The sequence below is a fragment of the Gallinula chloropus genome (genome assembly GCF_964237585.1).
Source record: "Gallinula chloropus genome assembly, chromosome: 3".
Classification (NCBI taxonomy): Eukaryota; Metazoa; Chordata; class Aves; order Gruiformes; family Rallidae; genus Gallinula; species Gallinula chloropus.
This window is the reverse complement of record NC_140087.1, coordinates 122,151,046-122,176,815: the sequence shown is the minus strand read 5'-3', so window position 1 is coordinate 122,176,815 and position 25,770 is coordinate 122,151,046. Positions and strand designations below refer to the sequence as shown.

Genomic DNA, 25,770 nt, shown 5'->3' with positions numbered 1-25,770 from the left:
GAATAAAAGATGTTCCTGGTGTGCTGGAGGAACTGGGCAAGGGGGTCACAAGCTTATTGTCCTTAAGGGGCTGTGGGGACTAGGGAAGGATCCTTGGGAGTGGAAGGAGGGAAACGTCACATCTTCAGAAGGGTAAGGAGAGGGATGTGGCCTTGTCATCCTTATGTGGGTCCTTGGGGATGAGCAGCCCTGGGCATGGGGCAATAGGATGAGGGGTGATGGGTTAACCTTGGGCAGGGTTAGATGAGACCTGAGGAAGCTCTTCCCTCTGAGGGGGGTGAGACCCTGACACAGGGTGCCCACAGAGGTGGGGGAGGCCCCATCCCTGGAGACTTTGAAGCTCAGGGTGGATGAAGCTCTGAGCACCCTGCTCTGGTTCAAGGTGTCCCTGCTCACTGCAGGACTAGATGGCCTTGGCAGGGCCCTTCCCACCTGACTCCATCTGGGATTCAGTGATTCTGGGAGCCCAGGTCAGACCAGGCTGTTGGTGGTGTGGCTGACACTGGTTGCTGGTGGCCCTGCAGCAGCTGGTGCAGGAACATCCCCAGGAATCCTGGCTTCACTGTGGCTCTTGTCCCCCTCAGTGTGAGCCCTGGTTGCTTCCAGCCAGGACACCCTGCTGATGCCATCACAGGGCAGGAAATGAACTCCTGAACTTCTGTCTTTGCAGCAGACTAAAACTTCACTGTGAAGACCTCAGAACGCTGAGGTGCTGCTGCTCTGACTGGAGGTGCTCCTGGAGCTGTTGCTTTATGGGCACTGTCCTTCTGGAACCTGCACTGCTGGAGTCTGGGTGTGCTTGTGTTCCCCTGGGTTCTGAGCTCAGAGTTGCTTTGGTCAGGTCACATCACATCCCTGGTCTTTCCCTGACAAGTCACTTGGTTCTGCTGGGGAAAGCCCTTCCTGCCTTGTGGAGAAATCTGAGTTTGCTCCTCAGGCTCTTGGAAGGCACAGCCAGAAACACTGTCAGAGAGTAATCCCAGCCTGGCCAGGGCTGGAAGGGACCCCAGAGCCCACCCAGTCCCAGCCCTGCCATGGGCAGGGACACCTCTCCCCAGCCCAGGCTGCTCAAGGCCCATCCAACCCTGGACACCTCCAGGGATGGGGCAGCCACCCCCTCCCTGGGCACCCTGTGCCAGGGCCCCACCACCCTCCTAGGGCAGAATTTCCTCCTGAGATCCAATCTGAATCTCCCCCCTTCCACTGTAACCCCATCCCCTCACCCTGTCACTCCCAGCCCTGCTAACAATCCCTCCCCAGCTTCCCTGTGGCCCCTTCAGGGACTGGAAGGGGCTGTGGGATCTCCTGGAGCCTTCTCTGCTCCAGGCTGAGCCAGCCCAGCTCTCCCAGCCTGGCTCCACAGGGGAAGATGCCTTCTCTCTCATGACTTGCAGTTTCACTGGTCAGAAGGTTTTCCTGAGCCCAGCCTCCCCTCTGGCCTGGCCCATCATCCCCTGAGATGCACAGACCCCTTTCCCCCCCTGTTTTCTGGCACACAAGGCCCTGAGCAAGTCCCTGGTGTCTCAGGTGATGTGATGTCAGTACCACAAACTATCTTCCAGGGGGCAGGATGAAGTGGGGCTGGTTTGGTGGGGGAATCTGTGTCCCCTGGTAGAATGGGAAGGGTTAAAGCTCCCAACCAGCTGAAGCTCTCAAAGCAGAGCTGGGTAGCCTGTTTTGCAGTACAACATGCTCCCTGAGCTTGCTTCTCTCTCTCTGTCTCATGTAAGATGCCCTCAGGGTGTCTCAGTTCACCTCCTGGCAGCTGTTCCCAGCTGAACCAGCAGGTCTCTGTCCCTGGTGGAAGGGTGAACGTCAGGGTGGCTCTGAAAGTGGCAGAGGAACCTGTCTGCCAGCAGCAGCAGCACGGTGAGGGGCTCATCCTCACACAGCAGGGCTGCTGTTCTTCCAGCCAGTGCTTTGGGCAGGCAGCTGAAGGGGGGGATCCACCCAGGGCTCAGCGTTTGGCCTTCTTGCTTTGGGGTGGAGGCTGGACTGGCAGTGACTGGGAACTGTGGGGAAGGCACATGGGGAGCCCTGGATGATCTCAGTGGCTGTGGAAGTCCTTGGAGTGCCACTCAAAACGTGCTTGAGCTGCTGGTTTTCCTTCTTGCCCTGCTCTGAAAGCGTTTGAAGGGGTTCCTTTACCTTTCCTTTCCCAGGCTGGAGGCTCTCAGCTCGTGCTGTGCTAACAGAAACTCTGCAAAACCCCCCATTTCTCTTCCAGCAGAGCTCTGGAGCTGAGCAGGAACTGCAGGAACAACCTGCTCACCCTTACACAGCTCTCTACAGAGAGTGACTCCCCCTGCCCGAGCAGCTCTGGGCTTCAGATGCCTTTATTTGGATGCTCCAGGCTGCTGAGATGTCCTGTCTCTCTTGACCTGGTGTCTCCTCTGGAGCTGTAGACAGTGAGATGCTTTCCAGCCTGGAAAGAGAGAGCAGTAAGGATTCCTCTGTGGAGAAAGTGTCCTCTGAAAGAGCCCCCCTGCTGCTACCCACTGACCTGCACCTTCCCTGAACGTGGGAATCCGATGGCTCTGCCTGTCCCTGACTTCATCTCCTCATGGGGTGGGTGGAGCAGAAGCTGCAGCCTCCCAGTCCTCTTCCACATCCCCATGGGGGGAGGGATGGCCCCTTGGCTTCTGCACCTCCTGCTGTGAGTCCCTGTGGGCTTCCCACCCCTTGGCCTGTACTGGGAAGGCTTGGGAGGTGCTGGTGTCCTGCCTGAAATGTGCTGCTCCCCCTGAGCCTTTCACCAGGAACCCTCCTCTGTTTGCTGCTTGGGGGTTTCCTGGTGCCTGTGTAGCTGGAGGAGTGTTGTGGAGCCTTGCAGTGCAAGTCCTGCCTTGTGCCTGCTGCTTCTGTGCTGGTGCTGCCCTGACCCACCAGTGGAGCTTCCACAGAGTCCCAGGGCTGGAAAAGCCCTTTGAGCTCCTGGAGTCCAACCATCCCTGTCCTGTGCTGCCCCAGATCTCTCAGCACCTCATCTCCCCCCTGTTAAACACCCCCAGGGCTGGGGACTCAGCCCCCTCCCTGGGCAGCCTGTGCCACAGCCCCACAACTCTGCCAGGGAAGAACTTTGCCCTCCCAGCTGAGCTGACCCTGCCCTGGGGCAGCTTGAGCCCATTGCCCCTTGGCCCAGCTCCTGGCCCCTGGCTGCAGAGACCATCGCCCACCTCTCTGCACCCTCCTGGCAGGGCAGGGGAGGTGGGGAGAAGGGCTCCCCTCAGCCTCCTCTTCTCCAGGCTCAGCACCCCCAGCTCCCTCAGCTGCTCCTCAGAGGATTTGCCCTCCAGCCCCTTCCCCAGCCTGGTTGCCCTTCTCTGCACTCGCTCCAGGACCTCCCTGTCCTTCTGGTGCTGAGGAGCCCAGAACTGGACCCAGCACTGGAGCTGCAGCCTCCCCAGTGCCCAGCCCAGGGGCACAATCCCTGCCCTGGCCCCGTGGCCACGCTGGCTCTGACACAAGCCAGGATGCCCTTGGTCTTGAAAACACAGGGTCCTGGCTCTGTACCAAGGGGTGCTGGGGAGTCACCCCTGTGAAAGCCTTGTGGGGAGAGTGTTGGTGCTGATAATGCTGCTCACAGGGGAATGGAGAACACCAGTGAGAGGAGAGAGCTGCTGTTTCTTGGTATAAAAACTGTTGCTTCTTGGGAAGCTCTGCCTGGTGACTTGGCAAACCCTGTGTTCCTGGGTTATTGGGGTGGGAAGAAGCCACCTCCTGTGCTGGCAGGCTCAGAACTCGACTTTTGACCCTTTTCAAGCTGTGTTTACACCTCAGACCCGTTGCAAAGAGTGTTCCAGGGGGCTGGCAGGGAGGATCTGGTGCAAAACCCCTCTGCTCACCTTCCCTACCAGTGGATGAAATGAAATGAGCCCCAGAGCCTTGGCTGTGGTGTTCAGATGGAACCAGAGGCCGGAGTGGAGTTCAGCAGCCCCACATCCCTCTCCACTGGCTCTGCTGGAGACAGGGGAAGGCACACAGTGGGTTTGGGGAGGCTGGACGTGCCTGAGCTCTGAGTTCAGAGCAGCCAGGTTCTGCCAGGCAGTGGGGGTTGCTGGCCAGCACTCAGCTCCTGGCTGTAACCAGGGAGAGTTCTGCACTTCAGGGGCTGGGCAGCTGTCCTGTGGTGAGGCTGTGAGGAGCTGTGCTGAGAGGTTCCCCTCCAGCAGAGCTGATTAGTTTCATCATCAGTGTCAGGGCTCAGAGTGTTGGTTCCTGTTTCAGGTCAGGAAGCAACAGGCTTCCCACGGTGTCTCTGCTCCAGCTTCTGCCTGGTGCCAGAGCTGACAGGGGGAAGGGATCCCTTTCCTCACAGAATCCAAGGTTGGAAAAGACCTTTAAAGATCATGGAGTCCAACCAATCCCATCCTGAGCTAAACCAGATCCCTGAGCACCTCATCTCCCCCCTGTTAAACACCCCCAGGGCTGGGGACTCAGCCCCCTCCCTGGGCAGCCTGTGCCACAGCCCCACAACTCTGCCAGGGAAGAACTTTGCCCTCCCAGCTGAGCTGACCCTGCCCTGGGGCAGCTTGAGCCCATTGCCCCTTGGCCCAGCTCCTGGCCCCTGGCTGCAGAGACCATCGCCCACCTCTCTGCACCCTCCTGGCAGGGCAGGGGAGGTGGGGAGAAGGGCTCCCCTCAGCCTCCTCTGCTCCAGGCTCAACACCCCCAGCTCCCTCAGCTGCTCCTCAGAGGATTTGCCCTCCAGCCCCTTCCCCAGCCTGGTTGCCCTTCTCTGCACTCGCTCCAGGACCTCCCTGTCCTTCTGGTGCTGAGGAGCCCAGAACTGGACCCAGCACTGGAGCTGCAGCCTCCCCAGTGCCCAGCCCAGGGGCACAATCCCCTCCCCAGCCCTGCTGGCCACACTGTGTCTGACACAAGCCAGGGTGCCCTTGGCCTTCCTGGCCCCTGGGCACACTGCTGGCTCATGTTCAGCCTGCAAGGGCAGAAGACCATTGAAGGGAATAACTACATGGGAAAAGGCTGATAATCCTCTTCTGGCTGTGATGGTTACAAGGGAGACTTTAGCAGTTGAAGTAGCATTGATGGTTTTCTGGTAATCTGATTTATTTTGAAACACTCTTAGTTATTAGGGGACTAACTAGAAGGAGGTGGAGTTTTAAATAAGGTCTTTCTCATGGTTGGTAGTAAATATTACTCACTTGGTGCACGTTGTGGTGACTTGGGCTCAGCTGGTGCATTTGAACAGCCAGAGGTGGTGCTGGATGTCCCCACAGCATCCTTCTCTCTACGTTGGAGAGAGGTGGATTTGATGGGTGGGCTCAGAGGATAAGGAATGGGCTGGATGGTTGTGCTCAGAGGGTGGTGGTCACTGGCTCCAGGTCCAGATGGAAGATGGTGACAAGCAGAGTCCCTCAGGGCTCTGTGCTGGGGCTGTTTAATGTCTTTATTAATGGTACTGACAGTGGGACTGAGCACAACCTCAGCAGGTTCACTGGTGGCACCGAGCTGGGTGGTGAGGTCAATGTGCCTGAGGGCTGGGGGCCATCCAGAGGGGCCTGGGCAGGATGGAGTAGGGCCCAGGGGAACCTCAGGAGGTTCAGCAGAGCCCAGGGCAGGGTCAGGACAACCCCCATTATCCATCCAGGGCAGGAGATGATGGGCTGGAGAGCAGCCCTGAGGGAAAGGACTTGGGGGAGAAGCTGGGCAGGAGCCACCAATGTGGCAGCCCCATCCTGGGCTGCATCCCCAGGGGTGTGGGCAGCAGAGGAGAGAGGGGATTGTCCCCTCTGCTCTGCTCTGGGGAGACCTCACCTGGGGTGCTGGGTCCAGCTCTGGAGCCCTCAGCACAAGGAGGACATGGAGCTGTTGGAGAGGGGCCAGAGGAGGCCCCAAAGATGAGCCAAGGGCTGGAGCAGCTCTGCTGTGAAGCCAGGCTGGGAGAGCTGGGCTGGCTCAGCCTGGAGAAGAGGAGGCTCTGGGGGGACCTTACAGCCCCTTCCAGCCCCTGAGAGGTGCCTGTGGGAAGCTGGGAAGCTTCCCTCAGCCTGTCTTTGCAGGGGATGCTTGTTTTGGGCACTCCCCTTACTGTGGTGGGACAAACCAGAGCAGGATGCTGTGCTGGCAGCCGTGGGGGATGCTCTTCCCTGGGTGCTGCACCCCACGTGCTGCTGAGCGTGTCCGCTCTGTGCTCACCCCAGCCTTCTGGTTTGCTCTGCGGTGAAGCCCCGCCGTGTGGGTTGTGTTTCGGGCTGTGTTTGTGTTGTGAGGGGTTTTTGAAAGGTGAAGTTATTTTTAGCTGGGATCAGGCCCTGATCTCATTTCCCACTTTGCTGCCACACGTGGTTCTGCTGGCTGGGGGGAAGGGAGCGGTGCCCGAGTCGGGACCATCCCTCAGCTCCCCCAGCTCCACTCCCCTGGTCTGATGCTCAGAGAGCTGAGACAAGGGCTGGAGGAGAAATCCTCTGAGGAGCAGCTGAGGGAGCTGGGGGTGTTGAGCCTGGAGAAGAGGAGGCTGAGGGGAGCCCTTCTCCCCACCTCCCCTGCCCTGCCAGGAGGGTGCAGAGAGGTGGGCGATGGTCTCTGCAGCCAGGGGCCAGGAGCTGGGCCAAGGGGCAATGGGCTCAAGCTGCCCCAGGGCAGGGTCAGCTCAGCTGGGAGGGCAAAGTTCTTCCCTGGCAGAGTTGTGGGGCTGTGGCACAGGCTGCCCAGGGAGGGGGCTGAGTCCCCAGCCCTGGGGGTGTTTAACAGGGGGGAGATGAGGTGCTCAGGGAGCTGGTTGAGCTCAGGGTGGGACTGGTTGGACTTGATGATCTCAAAGGGCTTTTCCAGCCTGGTGGTTCTGTGAAGGGGGCTCCCAGCAGGAAGCTGAGCACAGGAAGGTGTCTCAGTGTAGCAGCTGGTCTTTTTAAGGTGCCTGTGCTTTGCTGTGCACTCTGAGCTCCTCACTGGGCTGTGGTGCCACCCGACTCAGGACCTGGGCTCCAGGCAGCCCCCTCCCCATGCTGGGCAGCTGTCTGAGTGCTGGTTGCTTCTGAGCCTTCCTCACCAGGCTGCTCCACGCATGCCCAGGGACTCTGACCTCTCTGGTGTTTGCTCTCTGAGCACGTTCCCATTTCCCTTCCCCTGGGGAGCAGGGAGCAGCGCTGGCCCCTCAGCACCTTGCTGCCTGTCCCCGGCTCAGCCAGCCCTGGGTGCTGCTGCCAGGCTCTCCCACAGCCCTTGGGTGTCCACTGACTCGTGAGGGGGGTTCTGTTTGCCAACCTCCCTATGTGCAGAGACCCTGTAGCGTTTCACACCCGAATCTTCAACTCTTGTGCTGCTTGGGGGAGCTGGGGTGCCCAGTTGGGGTGTCCGGCCGGGGTGTCCAGCTGGGGTGCCCAGTTGGGGCGCCCGGCCGGGGTGCCCAGCCAGGGTGCCCAGTTGGGGTGTCCAGCTGGGGTGCCCAGTTGGGGTGTCCGTCCGGGGTGTCCAGCCAAGGTGTCCAGTCGGGGTGCCCGTCCGGGGTGCCCATCCGGGGTGCCCGGCCAGGCTGTCCAGCCGGGGTGTCCGTCTGGGGTGCCCAGTTGGGGTGCCCAGCCGGGGTGTCCAGCTGGGGTGTCCAGTCGGGGTGCCCGTCCGGGGTGCCCATCCGGGGTGCCCGGCCGGGCTGTCCAGCCGGGGTGTCCGTCTGGGGTGCCCAGTTGGGGTGCCCAGCCGGGGTACCCAGTTGGGGGGTCCGTCCGGGGTGTCCAGCTGGGGTGTCCAGTCGGGGTGCCTGTCCGGGGTGCCCATCCGGGGTGCCCAGCCGGGCTGTCCAGCCGGGGTGTCCGTCTGGGGTGCCCAGTTGGGGTGCCCAGCCGGGGTACCCAGTTGGGGGGTCCGTCCGGGGTGTCCAGCTGGGGTGTCCAGCCGGGGTGCCCAGTTGGGGTGTCCGTCCGGGGTGTCCAGCCAGGGTGTCCAGTCGGGGTGTCCATCCGGGGTGTCCAGATGGGGTGCCCAGCTGGGGTTCCCAGCCGGGGTTCCCAGCTGGGGTGTCCAGATGGGGTTCCCATCCGGGATGTCCGGACGGGGTGCCCAGCCGGGGTGTCCAGTGGGGTGCCCAGCCAGGAGCAGTCCAGCGAGTCTGGCTTAATTGTCTCTTGCTAATTGTGGCTTCTTGTGTCGCTGCTGGATGGCTGCTGCCTGACTCCTCAGACCTCAGGAGGGAGTGCAGAGGGCTTGGGTGGTTCGGTGTGTTGAAAGGCCAGCTCAGTCAGTCTCACTGATGGACTTCAGGGGATCCCAGGATCTCCTGAGCTGGGAGGGACCCATGAGGCCCCTGGAGCCCAGCTCCCAGCTCCACACAGCCCAGCCCGGGGCTGGGAGCCCTTCCCTGGGGAGCCTGTGCCAGCCCCGACCCCCCTCTCAGCACAGAACCTCCTCCTGACCCCCAGCCTGACCCTCCCCTGGCAGCTTCACGCTGTCCCCTGGGGTCCTGTCCCTGGTCCCCACAGAGAGGAGAGAGATCAGCCCCTGCCCCTTCTCTCCCCCTCATCAGGAACCCCCAGACCCCCTGAGCTCTGTCCTCAGCCTCCTCTTCTCCAGGCTGCACAACCCCAGGGCCTTCAGCCTCTCCTGGGGACCCTTCCCCTCCAGACCTTCCCATCCTCAGTGCTCCTCTGGACACTCTCCAATAGTTCTGTGTCCCTCTTGTCCTGTGGCACCCAAACCTGCCCCAGGACTCAGGGTGAGGCCCCCCCAGTGCAAGGGGGAGCAGAACTGCCCTCTGCCATCCCATCCACACGCTGTTGAAGGCACAGTGTACTCCATCCCCTCCTCAGAGGGGCTGTTCCACTTTGGTTGCAGTTCTCTAAGCTCAGGGCTGTGAGGTGCATGTCCAGAAACACTGAATTCTGTGGTAGGGGTGGTCTCTTTGGGGGGGTTGCCCCCTCCAGCCAGACAGCAAGCTTCCACCAGCGTCTGAGCTCCATGTGACTGATGGAATCCTGTCAAGCTGCTCTCAGACTGTTCTGTCTCCATGTCAGGCTGAGCTTATCAGGCACCTGGGTGGTGGCCTGGCAGGAGCACAGGGCCATCTGCTCATGGTCACCTTGTCTTTCTGTGGGTGAGGGGTTCACAAGCCCAGCAGTGGTTCTGTGAGGCAGAGCTTGGTGTCTCTCTGCTCCACCCTTGAAACCTTCATGCTGGGGACAGCTTTGGAGCTGGGTCCCTGTCTCTGCTGACAGGCTGCGTGTGGCTGGGCAGAGCTGGGGCCCCGTTGTGCCTCAGCTCTCTGGTGGAGCTGCCACAGGGTCCTCCCCTGCCCTCCTCCAATTTGTGTCCAGTCATAGAACCCCGGGGTGCTTTGGCTTGGAACAGACCTCAAAGATCATCCAGTGCCCCCCTGATAAGGGCAGGGACACCCCCCAACCCAGTGTCCCCCCCCAGCCCCATCCAACCAGCCTTGAGCCTTGCCAGGGGTCCCGGGGCAGCCCCAGCTCCTCTGGGCACCCTGTGCCAGGGCTCCCCCTCCCCAGGAAGGGTTGCTGCTCCCCAGCCCCTCTCCATCCCCCTCCTGCAGCTGGAGGCCGTTCCCCTGGGCCTGGCCCTCCCTGCCCTGGGCACCAGCCCCTCTGCAGCTTTGAGGAGCCCTGAGCTGTGTGTGCCAGAGCAGTCGGTGGGTCTCCCCTCTCCATGGAGACGCCGTGACGCGCCGCGGGCTGACCCGGGGTGAGATGGCAACACACCCCAGCACCTCCTGGCACTGCTCCACCTCCTCTGGGACTGGCCAGTCCTTCTTAACCTCATTTCTGGCTAAAGCCTTGACTAGCACTTGGCTAATTGGATGAGCAGGGCAGCTCCTGCAATGTAGGTCAAGTGCTGCGGTGCCCTGGCCGCTCCTCCGGTGCTGCGGCGCAGAGCGGAGCTGCCCCTGCTGCCTCTGCCCAGGGCTCTGCTCTGGGAAGGGATTTCACATCTGCTTCTTGCTGGCTCCTTTTTGTTTGTTCTTATAGCTGACCCACTTCTCTGGGAGAGGTTTGTGTTGCACAGAGACTGTTCCCTGCCAGAGGAGCCTGTGAGGAAATCTGGCTGGCTCCAGGAGCTGGAGTTCTGCTGGGAAGGAGGAGGGACAAGGGCTGTGTGAGGTGGAGATGTGTAAAGTGCTGCACTTGGGCTGAGGGATCCCTGACAGGGAGCCAGGCTGGGAGAGGAGCTGCTGGGGAGCAGCCCTGAGGAGAAGGACCTGGGGGTGATGGGGGGTGAGGAGCTTCCCCTGAGCCAGCAGTGGCTCTGGCAGCTGGGAAGGGCGATGGGATCCTGGGCTCCATCAGCAGAGGGGGGGCAGCAGGGACAGGGAGGGGATTGTCCCTCTCTGCTCTGCCCTCCCCAGCTGGAGTCCTGTGGCCAGAGCCCCAACACAAGGGAGATGTGGGGCTGGTGGAGAGGGGTCAGAGGAGCCCCGGGGATGCTCAGGGGGCTGGAGCAGCTCCCCATGGAGAGAGGCTGAGGGAGCTGGGCTGGGTCAGCCTGGAGAAGAGAAGCTGTGGGGGGACCTCACTGCAGCCTCCCCGTCCCTGAAGGGACCCCAGGAACAGGAGGGGAATGGGCTTGTTAAAGGGCAGAGCCTGGCAGGACAAGGGGCTGGAGTGAAGCTGGAGGAGGGAAGGGGGAGAGGAGAGACTGGGGGGAAGTTCTGTGCAGAGAGAGTGGTGAGGGGCTGGAAGGGGCTGCCCAGAGAGGGGGTGGGTGCCCCGTCCCTGGGGGTGTTCCAGGCCAGGTTGGCTGGGGCCCTGGGCACCCTTGTGTAGCTCCAGGCCTGGAGGTTGGTGTCCCTGCCTGTGGCAGGGGGCTGGAGCTCTGGGACCCTTGGGGTCCCTCCCAGCCCAGACCAGGCTGGGATTCTGTGTGACCCCAGGAGTGGGGTTGGAGCTGGCTGTGCAAGGGAGTGAGCTGATGGTGCTTTGTGCTGCTGTGGATTCACAGCTCCTGGGGAGCTTAAACTTGGTTTGGGGACAGGAGCCTGGCTGCAGGGGGTGGTTGCACCTTCAGCATCAGTTTGCCCCATTTTAATCCCCCTTTATTTAAGGGAACAATTAACAGCACGAGGTGCAAGGTGTGCCTGTGCCAAGGCCTGCTGGAGACACCATCAGTGTCTGGTCTGGGGGACTCTTTATCTTAACCCTTGATGGACAAATTGCTGTGAAAAACAACCCCCCACACCCCTCCCCATCCCCTCCTGTGCCCCCCAAGCCCCCAACCACTTCAGGGCCAGGTTTCTGTGAGGCTTTCACCCTGGGTGTGCTGGGTGCTGAGGTGCCTCCTGCTGCAGCTGGAGGGGCAGAGCCTCTTCTCATGGCTGAGGGGTTAACTGCAGCTCTTCTGGGAAAGGCCACCCAGCATCACCCGGTGACTCATCCCTGCTGGACAGGTCTGGGGGAGGGGATGGCCTTTTTAATTCCCTTAACGAGGGTTTCAGCTCCTGTGGTCATGAATGATTCATCACAGCCTTCTGAGGAGCTGCTCTGCCTGCCTGTGGCTGCCCTGCATGCTAATCCTGTGCCTGGAGAGCTCTGCAGCTGCTGGCCCCTGTCAGCCTGGGCAGGGCTGAGCCTGGAGGTGGGCTGGGTTCCCTGTGGGGATGGATGGCCACCCTTCCTGGCCTTAGGAAGCAGCTGCTTTGTCTCTCTCAGACCTGATGCTGAGAGTACCTGGAAGGAGCATCCTTCATCTCCTGGAAAGACCCACAGAGCCCCCAGCCCAGCTTGCAGGCTGCCCCCAGCCCAGCCCAGCTTGCAGGCTCCCTCATGGCCAGAAGGCTGTTGGCATCCTGGGGTGGGTTAGAAGGGGGGTGGTTAGTAGGTCAGGAGAGGTTCTTCTCCCCCTCTGCTCTGCCTGGTGAGACCCCACCTGGAATGTTGTGTCCAGTTCTGGCCCCTCAGCTCCAGAAGGACACAGAACTCCTTGGGAGAGCCCAGCACAGGGACACCAAGGTGATGGAGGGAGTGGAACCCCTTCCTTGTGAGGAGAGGCTGAGGGAGCTGGGGCTCTTCAGCCTGGAGAAGAGGAGACTGAGGGGTGAGCTCATCAATGTCTATCAATATGTAAAGGGGGAGAGTCAGGAGGCTGGAGCCAGGCTCTGCTCAGGGGTGGCAGCGACAGGACAAGGGGCAGCGGGTGCAGCTGGAGCAGAGGAAGCTCCATGGGGATGTCAGGAGGAACTTTGTCCCTGTGGGGGTGACAGAGCCCTGGGCCAGGCTGCCCAGAGAGGCTGGGGAGTCTCCTCCCCTGGAGACATCCAAACCCTGTGATCCTGGACGTGTTCCAGTGGGATTCAGTCTGGGTGATGCTGCTGTGGCAGGGGGTGGGACTGGGTGATCTCCCAAGGTCCCTTCCAGCTCCTGCCACTCAGTGATTCTGTGGCAGGTACAGGGTCCATCCTGTCTGTAAAACACCAGCCCTGAGTGAGGACAGCAGAAATTCCTCATTTGGGATCTTCTCCTCCAGCTTTTGAGGGCCACAAGTAGCTGGGCAAGGCAGTGAGGGGACAGGGTGCTCAGAGGTGAGCTGCAAGGAGCTTGGCCAGAGCTCCTTCAGAGCTCTGCTGCTCCTCCTAGGAGGGGTGGGCAGGTTTATCCTCCATGCAGCTCAGGGCCTCACACTGTGAAACAATTCACTACAGGTAATTAGGAGCCCTGGGTTGCTTCCCCAGCAGGGGCAGCTGGATTACAGGCTGGGGGCTTTGGAGAGGGGTGTCTGGGCAGCTGGTGTCTGAGGGCTGGACCTCTGGCAGGTTCCCTGTGCTGCTGGAGAGGTGGTGCTGGAGGTGAGCACCAGAGATTCCCCTCTCACAAAGCTGCTCTTGGCTGTTGGGAATAGAGACCCTGGAAGAGTGTTGGTGTGGGAGTAAAGTCACCTGGCAGAGCTGTCTGCAGGTGAGATGGGCCTGAGACTTCCCATGTGGCCATCCCCCAGGGGCTCTGTCCCTTCCCTGGGTGGGTGTGGAGATGGGTGTAGGTGGGGTGTACCCAGAAACTCCCATGTTCTGCCCCTCACCCTGCTCAGGGGCACGTGTAGGGTGGGGAAACAGGGGAGTTGTGGGGCCCACATCTGCACTGGTGGCTTGGGGTGAGCCACAGGAGGAGCTGGGTGCCAGGCAAGGCCAGAGAAGCTGCTCCTTGTCTTAGGAGGGCATTTAATCTGCACTTGGCTTCGTGTGGTGCTGACACCAGCTCTCTGCTCAGCTCCCAGCTGCCTGGGGGAGGCTGGAGATCTGGACTTTGACTGTGGAAACCGGTGTTGGGCTGAAAACAGGTCCCAGAGCGTTGAGGTCCCCAGGGTGAGAGCTGCAGGGTGGGGAAGGGAGGAGAAGGTGGCTCTTCCTCTCTGGATCTGGGAGCCTGCACCAGGCTGCTGGTGGTGCCAAGGCTCTGACAGCCTTTCAGGTAAAGAGAAGCCTGTTTGCTCCAGGGATTCTTCATAGGCTGCCCAGGGGGTGTGGAGTCCCCTTCTCCAGAGAGATCCCAGCCCCTGTCCCAGGGACCCTGCTTGGGCAGGGGGTGGGACCCCAGGGACTCTGGGGGGCCCTCCCAACCCCACAGCTCTGTGACTGTGGTACTTGGGAGGTAAGACAGGGAGTTACCAGTTGATTACAGCTGGGTTGTTCTTGGAGCTCAGTGAGGACAGTTTCTTTCATACAGAATCACAGCCTCAGGCTGCAGCCTTGAGGGAGAGTCCAGGTGAAGGAGTGTTGTGGAGATCCCTCCTCAGCTCAGCCTGCATCTTCAGCTTCTGCCTGCATCTCCAAGCTCCAGGGACATCCCACAGCCCCTTCCAGTCCCTGAAGGGGCCACAGGGAAGCTGGGGAGGGATTGTTAGCAGGGCACAGAGTGACAGGATGAGGGGATGGGGTTACATTGGAAGGGGGGAGATTCAGATTGGATCTCAGGAGGAAATTCTTCCCTAGGAGGGGGGTGAGGCCCTGGCACAGGGTGCCCAGGGAGGGGGTGGCTGCCCCATCCCTGGAGGTGTCCAAGGCTGGATGGGCCTTGAGCAGCCTGGGCTGGGGAGAGGTGTCCCTGCCCATGGCAGGGGTGGGACTGGGTGGGCTCTGGGGTCCCTTCCAGCCCTGGCCAGGGTGGCACTCAGAGCTGCTCTTGGTTAATCACCACTCAGTGGGCACAGTCCTGTCCTCCTGTCCCCCTCTGCCACTCTGTCTGTCTGGGGTTTCCATCCTTCTCTCCAAAGCCCTGAGGAAGGGAGTGGAATCCCCCTGGGGAGATGACCTGCCCTGCCCAGCACTGTGTGGGAGCTGCTGCAACAGGCTGAACTCTGCTGAACCAGAGGGGTCACCCTCAGCTGCCTGGGGAGGAGGCCAGGGTCCCTCCTCCTGCAGAGGTGGTGGCCCAAGACCCCCTTCTGGTTGCCACACTCAGCTCAGTGGCCTTGGTGGGCTTGTGGCTGTGCCATGTGGGTGGGAGCCAGGCCCTGGCAGCAGAAGTGGAGCTGGGCTGTGGGTCACCCCTCAGGTCAGTGTGTCCCTCCCCTGGGGCAGCCCACAGGAACTGTCCCCCCCCTTGGGGACTTCCCAGGGAGGCTGGGCTGATGTCAGTGGGCTCCCAGCCAGCAGCTGGGTGGTTTCATCAGAAGAGGAGGAGGGGAGAGCTTTGATGTGGAGATGAGCCTGGCATAGCTGGTAAAGCCCAAACCAAACTGCTCCCACCAGCCAACCCTGGATAACCCTGTGCAGAGCCCAGGGCCTTGGTGTTTAACTCCTCAGCACAGAGTCCCATCAGCTCTGTGTGAGGGCTTTGATTTCATGGAATCCCAGCCTGGGCTGGGCTGGGAGGGACCCCAAGGGTCCCAGAGCCCCAACCCCCTGCCACAGGCAGGGACACCAACCTCCAGGCCTGGAGCTACACAAGGGTGCCCAGGGCCCCAGCCAACCTGGCCTTGGACACCCCCAGGGACGGGGCACCCACCCCCTCTCTGGGCAGCCCCTTCCAGCCCCTCCCCACTCTCTCTGCACAGAACTTCCCCCCAGTCTCTCCTCTCCCCCTTCCCTCCCCCAGCTTCACTCCAGCCCCTTGTCCTGCCAGGCTCTGCCCTTTAACAAGCCCATTCCCCTCCTGTTCCTGGGGTCCCTTCAGGGACGGGGAGGCTGCAGTGAGGTCCCCCCACAGCCTCCTCTTCTCCAGGCTGACCCAGCCCAGCTCTCCCAGCCTGGCTCCACAGCAGAGCTGCTCCAGCCCTTGGGTCATCTTTGGGGCCTCCTCTGGCCCCTCTCCAACAGCTCCATGTCCTCCTTGTGCTGAGGGCTCCAGAGCTGGACCCAGCACCCCAGCTGGGGTCTCCCCAGAGCAGAGCAGAGGGGCAGAATCCCCTCTCTCCTCTGCTGCCCACACCCCTGGGGATGCAGCCCAGGATGGGGCTGCCACATTGGTGGCTCCTGTCCAGCTTCTCCCCCACCAGTCCCCCAAGTCCTTTCCCTCAGGGCTGCTCTCCAGCCCATCATCTCCTGCCCTGGAGGGATAACTGGGGTTTTCCCAGCCCAGGGGCAGGACCCTGCAGCACTTTCCAGTCTCAGCTCGACAGAGCTGCCTGCCTTGCTGCTGGGGGGTAGTAGCTCTCCAGCAGAGCTGGGAGGGGATTTCTCAGGCCCCAGACACTGTAAGAGGAGGAAAACCACCCTTCTTCCAAGATGTAAACTCAGGAAATGCCTTTCCTGGTGGTGATCCTGTCTTCTTGGAAACCCCTGCAGAAGCCAGGGCAGCTTCAGGGCAGGAGGTGGTGTGTAGCTGGGGTGGGTGAGCCTGCTGCTGGTGGGTGCTAACAGGGAGCCAGCTGGAAGCTCTCACAGCTGAGGTTTGAGCACCAGCATCCCTGTCCCCTGTGTGTGGTGTCCATGTGCATGGTGCCCACTGCTTTCAGCCCCAGTGCTGTTCAGTATCAGCAGTCTGGCTCAAGTAACAGGGTGTTTCAGGGCTTGCTGTGGGCTCAGGCTGGTTTGGTCTCTGGATTCACCTTGGCTGGTGCTGAGCAGGGTGTGGAGGTGGTTTGTGAACCCCAACTCTGGGTGTGAAATGCCTCTCACAGGCAGTTCTGGGGCAGGTGGGGGTTGTGGGTGGGTTTATTTACTCACAGCAACTCAAAAGGGGCTGGAGTGGGAGATCTGGTACGGGACTGGGAGGGCAGAAGCTGGAGGAGAAGATACTTCAGGTGCCTCTGTTTGTTTAAGAGCCTCTTTAATCCTTTGTACCTGGTTCTTCTGGATGAGCTTGTGAGGCAGCAGGGTGGTTGTGGCTCCATGGGAGCTGCTTTGCCTCTCTGAGTAGGCTGAGAGCTGGGATTAAACAGGGACTTAGAGTGTGAGATCACAACTGGTACTGGGACAGTGGGAATTAGTCTTGGCCCCTTGTACCCAAAGCTTACTGGTTTCTGCAGGTGGAAGTGCTCCCTGTCCCAGTTTGGGATGCTGGCCTGAAGTTACCTGGGGGGCAGCATGCCTTTGGAAGGGGTGGGAATGGAGACTCAGAGCCCCCAACCTGCTGGGAGTGCTGGGGGACACTGGGCTGGCCATGCCCAGCACCGTACCCTCAGGGCAAGAAAGACAACAGCATCCTGGGGGGATGAGGAGGAGTGTGGGCAGCAGGGCAGGGGCTTCTCCTGCCCCTCTGCTCTGCTCTGCCCTGGGGAGGCCTCATGGGGAGCAGGGGGTGTGGGGCTGGGCTCCCCGGGGCAGGAAGGACAGGGAGCTGCTGGAGAGGGGACAGCAAAGGGCTGTGGGGATGCTGAGGCCACCAGGACATCTCTGGGCAGAGAGGCTGAGGGACTCGGGGCTGCTCAGCCCGCAGAAGAGAAGCCTGAGGGGGATCTGCTCAGTGCTGAGCAACCCCTGAGGGGTGGGCTCAGGAGGAGGGGTCAGGCTGTGTTCAGGGGGGTCCAGGGACAGGCCAAGGGGCCCTGGGCACAGACTGGAGCAGAGGAAGTTCCCCCTGAGCCTGAGGAGGAACTTGTGTGCTGGGAGGGTGGCAGAGCCCTGGGCCAGGCTGCCCAGAGAGCTTGGGGAGTCTCCCTCCATCCCTGGAGCCACCCCAAGCCCTGATCCTGGGCTGAGGGGACCCTGCTCTGGGGGTGGGGCTGGGGGGTCTCCAGAGGGTCCCTCCAACCCACCAGTCTGGATTCTGTCATTCTGTGGGCGCTTTCAGGGGTGGTTGGGCAACCTCTTCATTTCTGGCTTGTCCTTGGGTCTGGTTGGGGATCAGCTTGGAGGGGACCCTGTGCTGTGGGGTGTCTGGGAACAGAGTCAAGAGACTTGCAAGTTCTTGTGCAAAACCTGCTGCTGGAGCAGCAGCCCTGGCTGCTCAGCCACAAAAGCTGCTTTTCCAGATCAGCCTGTCTAGACCAGGTTTAAACACTGGGTGTGTTTCCCAAACCTGGGACCCTTCCACAGCCCTGTTCCATTGAAACCATTCCCAATTGCTGGACATTCCCAGGATAGAGTGTTTCCAGTGGTCCCAAAGCCTTTCACCAGTGGCCTGGCCCTCTCTGTGCTTCTATGACAGTGCTGCTGCTTTATTTCTCCTCTTCAGATGTTGACCTGGGGGATGATGGAGCTTTTGGTCCCCTTTGTGGCACAGGGATAGGGAGCCTGAGGACCCATTCCTGGGGTTACCTGTCAGTCCCAGCCAGCCATCCAGACTGGGACCCCTAAAACCCTGTTCTCCTCCCTCACCACAGCCAAAGTTTCTATCAGATGTCACCTACCAGTTTGTCCAGTCTCTGGGGATGCAGGCAGCATGGGAACACTGGGAACACTAAGCTTTCTGAATGCTTTCCCCCTTCCACGTGCTGCTGCATCCCTCTCTTCCTTCTCCCTGTGTTTCCAGGTACCACCAGGGGAAGTCCAAGGTCCCCCCGTGCTGGGCAGCTGGTAGGTCACACAGGTCACTGTCCTTCTGAAGGCTGGTGTGGCCTTTGCATGGTCTAACCCAGTGAATCTGTTGCAGTAGCAGCCTGGGGAGAGATGGGGAGAGATGGGGAGAGATGGGGAGAGATGGGGAGAGGTGGCTGAGGGAGAGTCAGAGTGAAACCCTGTGTGTGGAGTGGTTCTTGGGGGTTCTTTCCCCAGAGGACTCCCCCAGCTGCCTTTGGGTGAAGTTCCTAAGCTGGGGGTGTTTGTGTAGTAGCATCTCTGGGTTGGTCAGCACTTGTGGGAGCCCATGGAGAGGGGCTCACAGCTCAGCCTTGAAATGCCTCCTGGCCTCAGCTGGGCAGGCAGAGGGCGTGGGGAATGTCAGACCCCCATGGTCATGCCTGACCCTGCTCTGTGTCAGCTGCTCCTGATCCCTTCAGGAAGGTCTGGATTGTGGAATCCCAGCACAGCTGAGCTTCCAGGGCACTCCTGGAGGTTGTCCAGTCTGAGCACAGGGCTCCTCACACCTTGTCCAGTCTGAGGGCAGAGACTCCACCACTGCCATGGGCAACCTCTTCCCCTGTTTGATGGCTGTGAGCAGTGATCAAACACCCTACACAAGCAACAGCACCTGAGAGATGCTCCAGTCCCTGAAATGGTCAGTGCTGCTCTCTTCTGGACCTGTTCCTGTCTGTCTGTGCTGTCTTGAGAAGAGGAGGCTGAGGGGAGCCCTTCTCCCCACCTCCCCTGCCCTGCCAGGAGGGTGCAGAGAGGTGGGCGATGGTCTCTGCAGCCAGGGGCCAGGAGCTGGGCCAAGGGGCAATGGGCTCAAGCTGCCCCAGGGCAGGGTCAGCTCAGCTGGGAGGGCAAAGTTCTTCCCTGGCAGAGTTGTGGGGCTGTGGCACAGGCTGCCCAGGGAGGGGGCTGAGTCCCCAGCCCTGGGGGTGTTTAACAGGGGGGAGATGAGGTGCTGAGAGATCTGGGGCAGCACAGGACAGGGATGGGTGGACTCCAGGAGCTCAAAGGGCTTTTCCAGCCCTGGTGATACTGGGATTCTGTCTTGAACTGGGGAGCCCAGAGCTGGGCTCAGCACATGAGATGCTGTCCCACTGAGCAGAGGGGAAGGGTCACCCCCCTCAGCCGGGTGCCTGGGGGTCTGCTGCTGGCTGGTGGTCAGTCAGGGTCGGGTGCTGTTCCCCTCTGAACTGCAGGTGGGGGTCTGGGGTCTGCTGCCTGTTCCTGCAGCCTGGGAAGGTCCCTCTGGGTGGCTGTACCTGTCCATGGGCCATTCCTGTGAACTGGAGGGTGTGCTCCAGACCAGCTCAAATTAATCTGGCAGCTAATTGCTGTGATTAGTGAAGAGCAGTCTGGGATCCTGTGCCAGCCCCAGGGTTCTGAAGGACTTGTCAGTTTTGGGGCCACTTTCTGCCAAGTGGCAACAGATCTTCATGTCTGGGGAGACAGCTCCAGCCTGTCAGTGGGGATGGGCAGGGTTTGGCTCTTCTGCCTGTCTCTGGCAGGGTGACACTCCCCAAGCCTCAGGCTCTGCTGCTGGCAGCATTAATTTCACACCATTTCTCTTTATTGCAGGGTGGGGATGGGGCAAAGTCCAGTGGCTCCTCCATCTGCTGAGCTCAGTCTCCTCTCCCAGGGGACAGGCAGCCTTTCTGGCCACTGAGGAGGTGCCTGAGCCCCAGCTTTGCATCCCTGTGCAGCCAGTGGTAATGGTGAGCCCGGGGTGATGGCTGGTTTGTGGGGGCTGCTCCTGTGGGTCCTGACTCCTGGCACAGCCTGGGTGGCCCCAGCAGAGTGCCACAGTTCTGGACTTAGGAGCCAGCCCAGAGTCACGTCCCTGGGTGAATATTCCTGTGCAGCCAGCCCAGTGGAAAGGAAATCAGGGCTTGAGCTGTGCTCTGGCAGGTGAAGCTCCCTCAGGGTTGCAGGGAGATGCTGCTGCACCAGGGCTCTGAGCAGGATGGCAGAGGAGTTGGGTCAGGACGGTCTGCACTGGGTGCAGGATGCTCTCCTGTAGTTACCCATGCAGAGCTAGAAACTTCCTTTGCAAGACCAGCAGCACCTGCTCCAGCTTCTGACAGTCTTTTCTCTGTTCTTTCATGGTTTCTGTTCACAAACAGCACGTTCAAGCAGCTGGAAGCCTGTTGTTGGCTTGTGTCAGGGGTCCTCACAGCTGCAGCCTGGTGTCACCCAGGGGCTTCTGAGTGTTCTTGAGGACGTTGGTGATGCCTCAGCCCCTCCCTGGGCAGCCTGTGCCACAGCCCCACAACTCTGCCAGGGAAGAACTTTGCCCTCCCAGCTGAGCTGACCCTGCCCTGGGGCAGCTTGAGCCCATTGCCCCTTGGCCCAGCTCCTGGCCCCTGGCTGCAGAGACCATCGCCCACCTCTCTGCACCCTCCTGGCAGGGCAGGGCAGGTGGGGAGAAGGGCTCCCCTCAGCCTCCTCTTCTCAAGACAGCACAGACTGGAGCAGGTCTAGAAGAGAGCAGCACTGACTATTTCAGGGGACTGGAGCATCTCTTAGATGCTGTTGTTTGTGTAGGGTGTTTAATTGCTACTCTGACAGTGATCAAACAGCACCCACCCCCTCTCTGGGCAGCCCCTTCCAGCCCCTCCCCACTCTCTCTGCACAGAACTTCCCCCCAGTCTCTCCTCTCCCCCTTCCCTCCTCCAGCTTCACTCCAGCCCCTTGTCCTGCCAGGCTCTGCCCTTTAACAAGCCCATTCCCCTCCTGTTCCTGGGGTCCCTTCAGGGACGGGGAGGCTGCAGTGAGGTCCCCCCACAGCCTTCTCTTCTCCAGGCTGACCCAGCCCAGCTCCCTCAGCCTCTCTCCATGGGGAGCTGCTCCAGCCCCCTGAGCATCCCCGGGGCTCCTCTGACCCCTCTCCAACAGCCCCACATCTTCCTTGTGTTGGGCCCCAGCTCTGGCCACAGGACTCCAGCTGGGGAGGGCAGAGCAGAGAGGGACAATCCCCTCCCTGTCCCTGCTGCCCCCCCTCTGCTGATGGAGCCCAGGATCCCATCGCCCTTCCCAGCTGCCAGAGCCACTGCTGGCTCAGGGGAAGCTCCTCACCCCCCATGACCCCCAGGTCCTTCTCCCCAGGGCTGTGGGAAGCAGGAGGCTGGGCTGATCATCCTGCTGAGCTCAGCTCTGGGAAGGAATCCGATGGGAGGCAGGGATGGGGCTGGGTTACCTGGGAGCAGGAGGCTGGAGCATCCTGTGGGTGTGCCAGGGTGTAATTAGCAAAACTTTCCTTCCTGTCTGCTCTCAGGGAGCAGGTTCTCTGGTCAGATGTGCTCTTCACTTGTGGTTGCACCTAGTGAGCAATTAGTGGTGCTGCTGGAGGCAGGAGCCAGATGGGACTTGTCAGGAGCTCCTCCTTGTAGTGAAAGTCAGGAGGAGAGTCCTGTGCCCCAGAGGAAAGAAGCCCAGTTACCTTTGTGTGTGGGAAATGGAAGTGCCCTGGGGCTCCTCAGTGGCACCAGAGCTCAGCTCTGCTCTTCTCCCAGCTTGTTTTGCTGGCTGCACTGAAGAAGGTGGAAATTGGGCTCACCTCTGTTCTCCAGGGGCTTCAGCACGCTGAGCAGAGCAAGTTTTGGGTTTTGTCCCAAGCTGATGGGATAAGGGTATCCTGACTCTTCACTCAGCATCACCAGTCCTGGGTTAGAACCCTGGGATCCCAGCCTGGCCAGGGCTGGAAGGGACCCCAGAGCCCACCCAGTCCCACCCCTGCCATGGGCAGGGACACCTCTCCCCAGCCCAGGCTGCTCAAGGCCCATCCAACCCTGGACACCTCCAGGGATGGGGCAGCCACCCCCTCCCTGGGCACCCTGTGCCAGGGCCTCACCCCCCTCCTAGGGAGGAATTTCCTCCTGAGATCCAATCTGAATCTCCCCCCTTCCACTGTAACCCCATCCCCTCATCCTGTCACTCTGTGCCCTGCCAACAATCCCTCCCCAGCTTCCCTGTGGCCCCTTCAGGGGCTGGAAGGGGCTGGAAGGTCCCCTGGAACCTTCTCTGCTCCAGGCTGAGCCAGCCCAGCTCTCCCAGCCTGGCTCCACAGCAGAGCTGCTCCAGCCCCCTCATCATCCTCATGGGCTCCTGTGGCCCCTCCCCAACAGCTTCATGTCCTCCTTGTGCTGGGGACCCCAGAGCTGGACCCAGCACCCCAGGTGGGGTGTCAGGAGAGCAGAGCAGGGGGGCAGAATCCCCCCCAGCCCTGCTGCCCACGCTCCTGCTGCTGCAGCCCAGGACACCATCACCCTGCTGGGCTGTGAGAGCTCATTGTCAGCTCAGGTGGAGCTTCTCACCCCCCAGCACCCCGAGTCCTTCTCTGCAGGGCTGCTCCCCTGCACAGCCTCTCCCAGCCTGGGCTCAGGAGGAGGAGGAGGGTTGCCCTGACCCAGGGACAGGACCCTGTGCTTGTTCTAGGGGCTGCTCAGAATGGAACCACTCCAGTGGTCTGACTTCAGTCCCTCTTCAAGCCCCTGGGCTTTGTGTGTCTCTGCTGGGAGCATCCTCAGCTGCTGGGAGCATCCTCAGCTGCAGCACAGCTCAATGTGAAGTGGGACGAGCAGCTGTGGCCAGTACCAGAGTGAGTGTAAAACACCCCTTAAACCTGTTGTAACCTCACTCTGTCCCTTATCCAGGCCTGGAGGTTGGTGGCCCTGCCTGGGGGTTGGAGCTCTGTGATCCTTGGGATCCTCCCAACCTATCCCAGTGTGGGCTTTGCTCTTTCCATGTGCTGTTCTGGCTGTGAAGCCACTGAAGCTGAGGGGCTGTGATGGGGAGCACCGTGCTCCAGAGCATCCCTGTGCTCCAGAGCATCCCCGTGGTCCAGAGCATCCCCGTGGTCCAGAGCATCCCTGTGGTCCAGAGCATCCCCGTGCTCCAGAGCATCCCTGTGCTCCAGAGCATCCCTGTGCTCCAGAGCATCCCTGCAGCCAGCCTGGCAAAGCCTCACACAGGGTTTGGAATCAGCTGAGGCTTTATCTTCAGAGACTCAGCCTGCTGGGGACAGCAGCTTCTAAAGCTGCAGACCATGCTAAGTGTGGTTCTTCCCCTCTCCAAGCAGAGAGCAGCTGCGTTCAGCAGGGTCTCTCCAAAGTCCTTTCCAAAGCAGCTGCATCTCCAGCCCTCAGCATGTCCTGAGTGTTCCCAGAGGGAAGACACTGTGGGGGCTCAGGGGAAGCCTTGTGTGTCCTGCACAGCTCTTACACAGAGCTTAAAACTGGTAGTTTCTCTCTGCAGAGTCTCTTGTAGGGCTTTGCACTTGGTTTGCTGGAGTCAGACCTCAAGGGTTGATGTGCTGGGCATGGGTCAGAAGCGGCTGATTAAGAAGGAAATGAGGCATTTCCTGCCCATCCCCCAGCACAAACCCTGCTTAAAATATCCACATGACGTCTCTCAACTGGCATCTTCCTCAGGAAGCCTCCAGCACCTCTGGCTGCTGTGGGGAATGACAGGCTTTGGCATCCCAGCCCTCTGCTCAGAGAGGTGAGTGGCCAGGGGCGAGGGGCTGTGCCCAGGCTGGGCTGGGGCTGCCTCCCAGCTCCAGGACAGCTGCACAGGGGAAGGGCTTTTGGAGCCCTTGTTTGCTCTCAGCCCCAGCTCTGTGTGTGCAGAGACTTCCCAAGGACCCTCCCAGGGGGAAACCCTGTTCTTCCTCAAGCTACTTGAGTTCTAACCCACCTGATCTGTGGCTGTTCCAGCTCTGCAGGTGTTGTGGCTGCAGGTTCTGGAAGCTTTTGTGTCTGACACAGCTTGGTGGTTCCTGGGGCATTCCCAGATGGATGGTGGTGCAGGTACCCTGTTCCTGGGGAGCGTTTAATTCCCCAGGAACTGTTGCCTGGAGGCACTGTGTTGGAAGTGGGGTTTGGGAATTGGACTAGGACAAGACTTCAGACAGTGTGATGGAGCCTGTTTGCTCCTGGTGCTCTGCAGAGGGAAGGGATGGTGATGGAATGGTGTTTTGTGCCCTGGGGGCTGAGAGAGACAAGGGGATCCTGGGGGCATCAGGAGGGGATCCTCCCCCTCTGCTCTGCCCTGGCCAGGCCCCACCTGGAGTGTTGTGTCCAGGGCTGGGCTCCCTGGGATCAACCAGCCAGGGATCTCCTGGAGAGAGTCCAGAGGAGGGTCAGAGATGCTGAAGGGGCTGGAGCATCTCCCCTGTGAGGAAAGGCTGAGGGAGCTGGGGCTGTTCAGCCTGCAGAGAAGAGCCTGAGAGGGGATCTGATCCCTGGGGATCAAGAGCTGAAGGGTGGGACCCAGGGGCCATGGGCAGCCTCTGCTCAGTGTCTGTGGGGACAGGACAAGGGGCCATGGGCTCAAGCTGGAGCCCAGGGAGTTCCCCCCAATGTGGGGAAGAACTTCTTGCCAGTGAGGGTGAGGGAGCCCTGGGACAGGCTGCCCAGGGGGTGTGGAGTCTCCTTCTCTGGAGAGATTCCAGCCCCTGTCCCAGGGACCCTGCTTGGGCAGGGGGTGGGACCCCAGGGGCTCTGGGGGGCCCTTCCAGCCCCTGTGACTCTGTGTAAGCTGGTTGTATCCTTGGAGTTGTCCATAGCATTAAATCTGGGGCTCTCTATGGTCAGTCATTAAAGTGAATGTGCAAATGAGTAACTTCCTCTCAACCTGCTTTTGCTCTCCAGGTCCTGGAGAAATACCCAAACACACCTATGAGCCATAAAGAGATCCTTCAAGTTATCCAGAAAGAAGGACTTAAAGAGATCAGGTGAGTTAAGTGCCCAGACCAGTGAAACACACTCCTGCTGTGGTTCCAGATGAGCTTCATTTGTTGTCAGTCCCCATCCCCAAGTGTATTTGGGCCTGAAATGTTGAACACCTCCAGAGCTGGAGGCTGGGTCCCTCTTGCCCTCAAGCCTTTACTCAAGGAGGGGAGGTGTGGGTGCTGCAGCTCAGACCTGGAAGCTGAGCCTCTTGTCTGCAGCTCTTGTATGAGCTGAACTAGACCCAGTCAGGTCCTTCAGACACTGGGTACTGACCTGAACTTGGTGGCTTCTTATCTCACCTGAAGAAGAGAACCAAGTGACTTGGTTTAGGTGGCTTCCACTAAGCTGGCTGAACTCAAAGCTGCCCAGGGAGTAAAAACACAGCCTGGCTTACAAGTGCTTCTCTAGGAAGCTCCTGATGCCTCGTGCTGGTCTCTTGGGTGCTGTCTGGAGTGCTCTGCTGTGGGGATGGGTCTCTGTGTTCCCCCCAAGGAGCAGGCAGGGCTTGTGTGCTGGGCAAGGGAGGACTCTGGGATGCCAGGCTGCTTTAGGACAGAGCAACTCAGGCAGCAGTGTGATGCTTGGTCACAGGGGTGTCCTGGGGTGGGCAGGGAGCAGCCATCCCTGTGGAAGTGTTTGTTCTGTGTGCCAGTCCCTGGCATTGCCTGGGGAGTGCTGCCTGCAGCCTCCAGGTCTGGGCAGAACACCAAGGAAGCTGCTTCCTGCTCTGCACCCTCCTTGGGGTCTCTTTCAGGAGCATCCCTGAGACTGGCTCTCTGGTGAGTGGTTTAACTGATGAGCTCAGGCCAGAGCAGCCTTCAGAGGCTGGGGGAGCTGGGCTGGGTCAGCCTGGAGAAGAGAAGGCTGTGGGGGGACCTCACTGCAGCCTCCCCGTCCCTGAAGGGACCCCAGGAACAGGAGGGGAATGGGCTTGTTAAAGGGCAGAGACTGGCAGGACAAGGGGCTGGAGTGAAGCTGGAGGAGGGAAGGGGGAGAGGAGAGACTGGGGGGAAGTTCTGTGCAGAGAGAGTGGTGAGGGGCTGGAAGGGGCTGCCCAGAGAGGGGGTGGGTGCCCCGTCCCTGGGGGTGTCCAAGGCCAGGTTGGCTGGGGCCCTGGGCACCCTTGTGTAGCTCCAGGCCTGGAGGTTGGTGTCCCTGCCTGTGGCAGGGGGCTGGAGCTCTGGGACCCCT

At 60.6% G+C, this 25,770-nt stretch overlaps 1 protein-coding gene across 1 annotated transcript in view; it reads left to right on the top strand.

The window, feature by feature from the left end:
• ASXL2 (ASXL transcriptional regulator 2) overlaps window positions 1–25,770 on the top strand; it is a gene marked incomplete at its 5' end in the record, with an annotated part of 89,572 nt that overhangs the window by 11,049 nt on the left and 52,753 nt on the right. Inside the window, one exon of the mRNA XM_084261444.1 lies at window positions 24,499–24,581. Within this exon, the coding sequence (XP_084117570.1) occupies window positions 24,499–24,581 (83 nt within the window). The remainder of the gene's footprint in view (window positions 1–24,498; window positions 24,582–25,770) is intronic.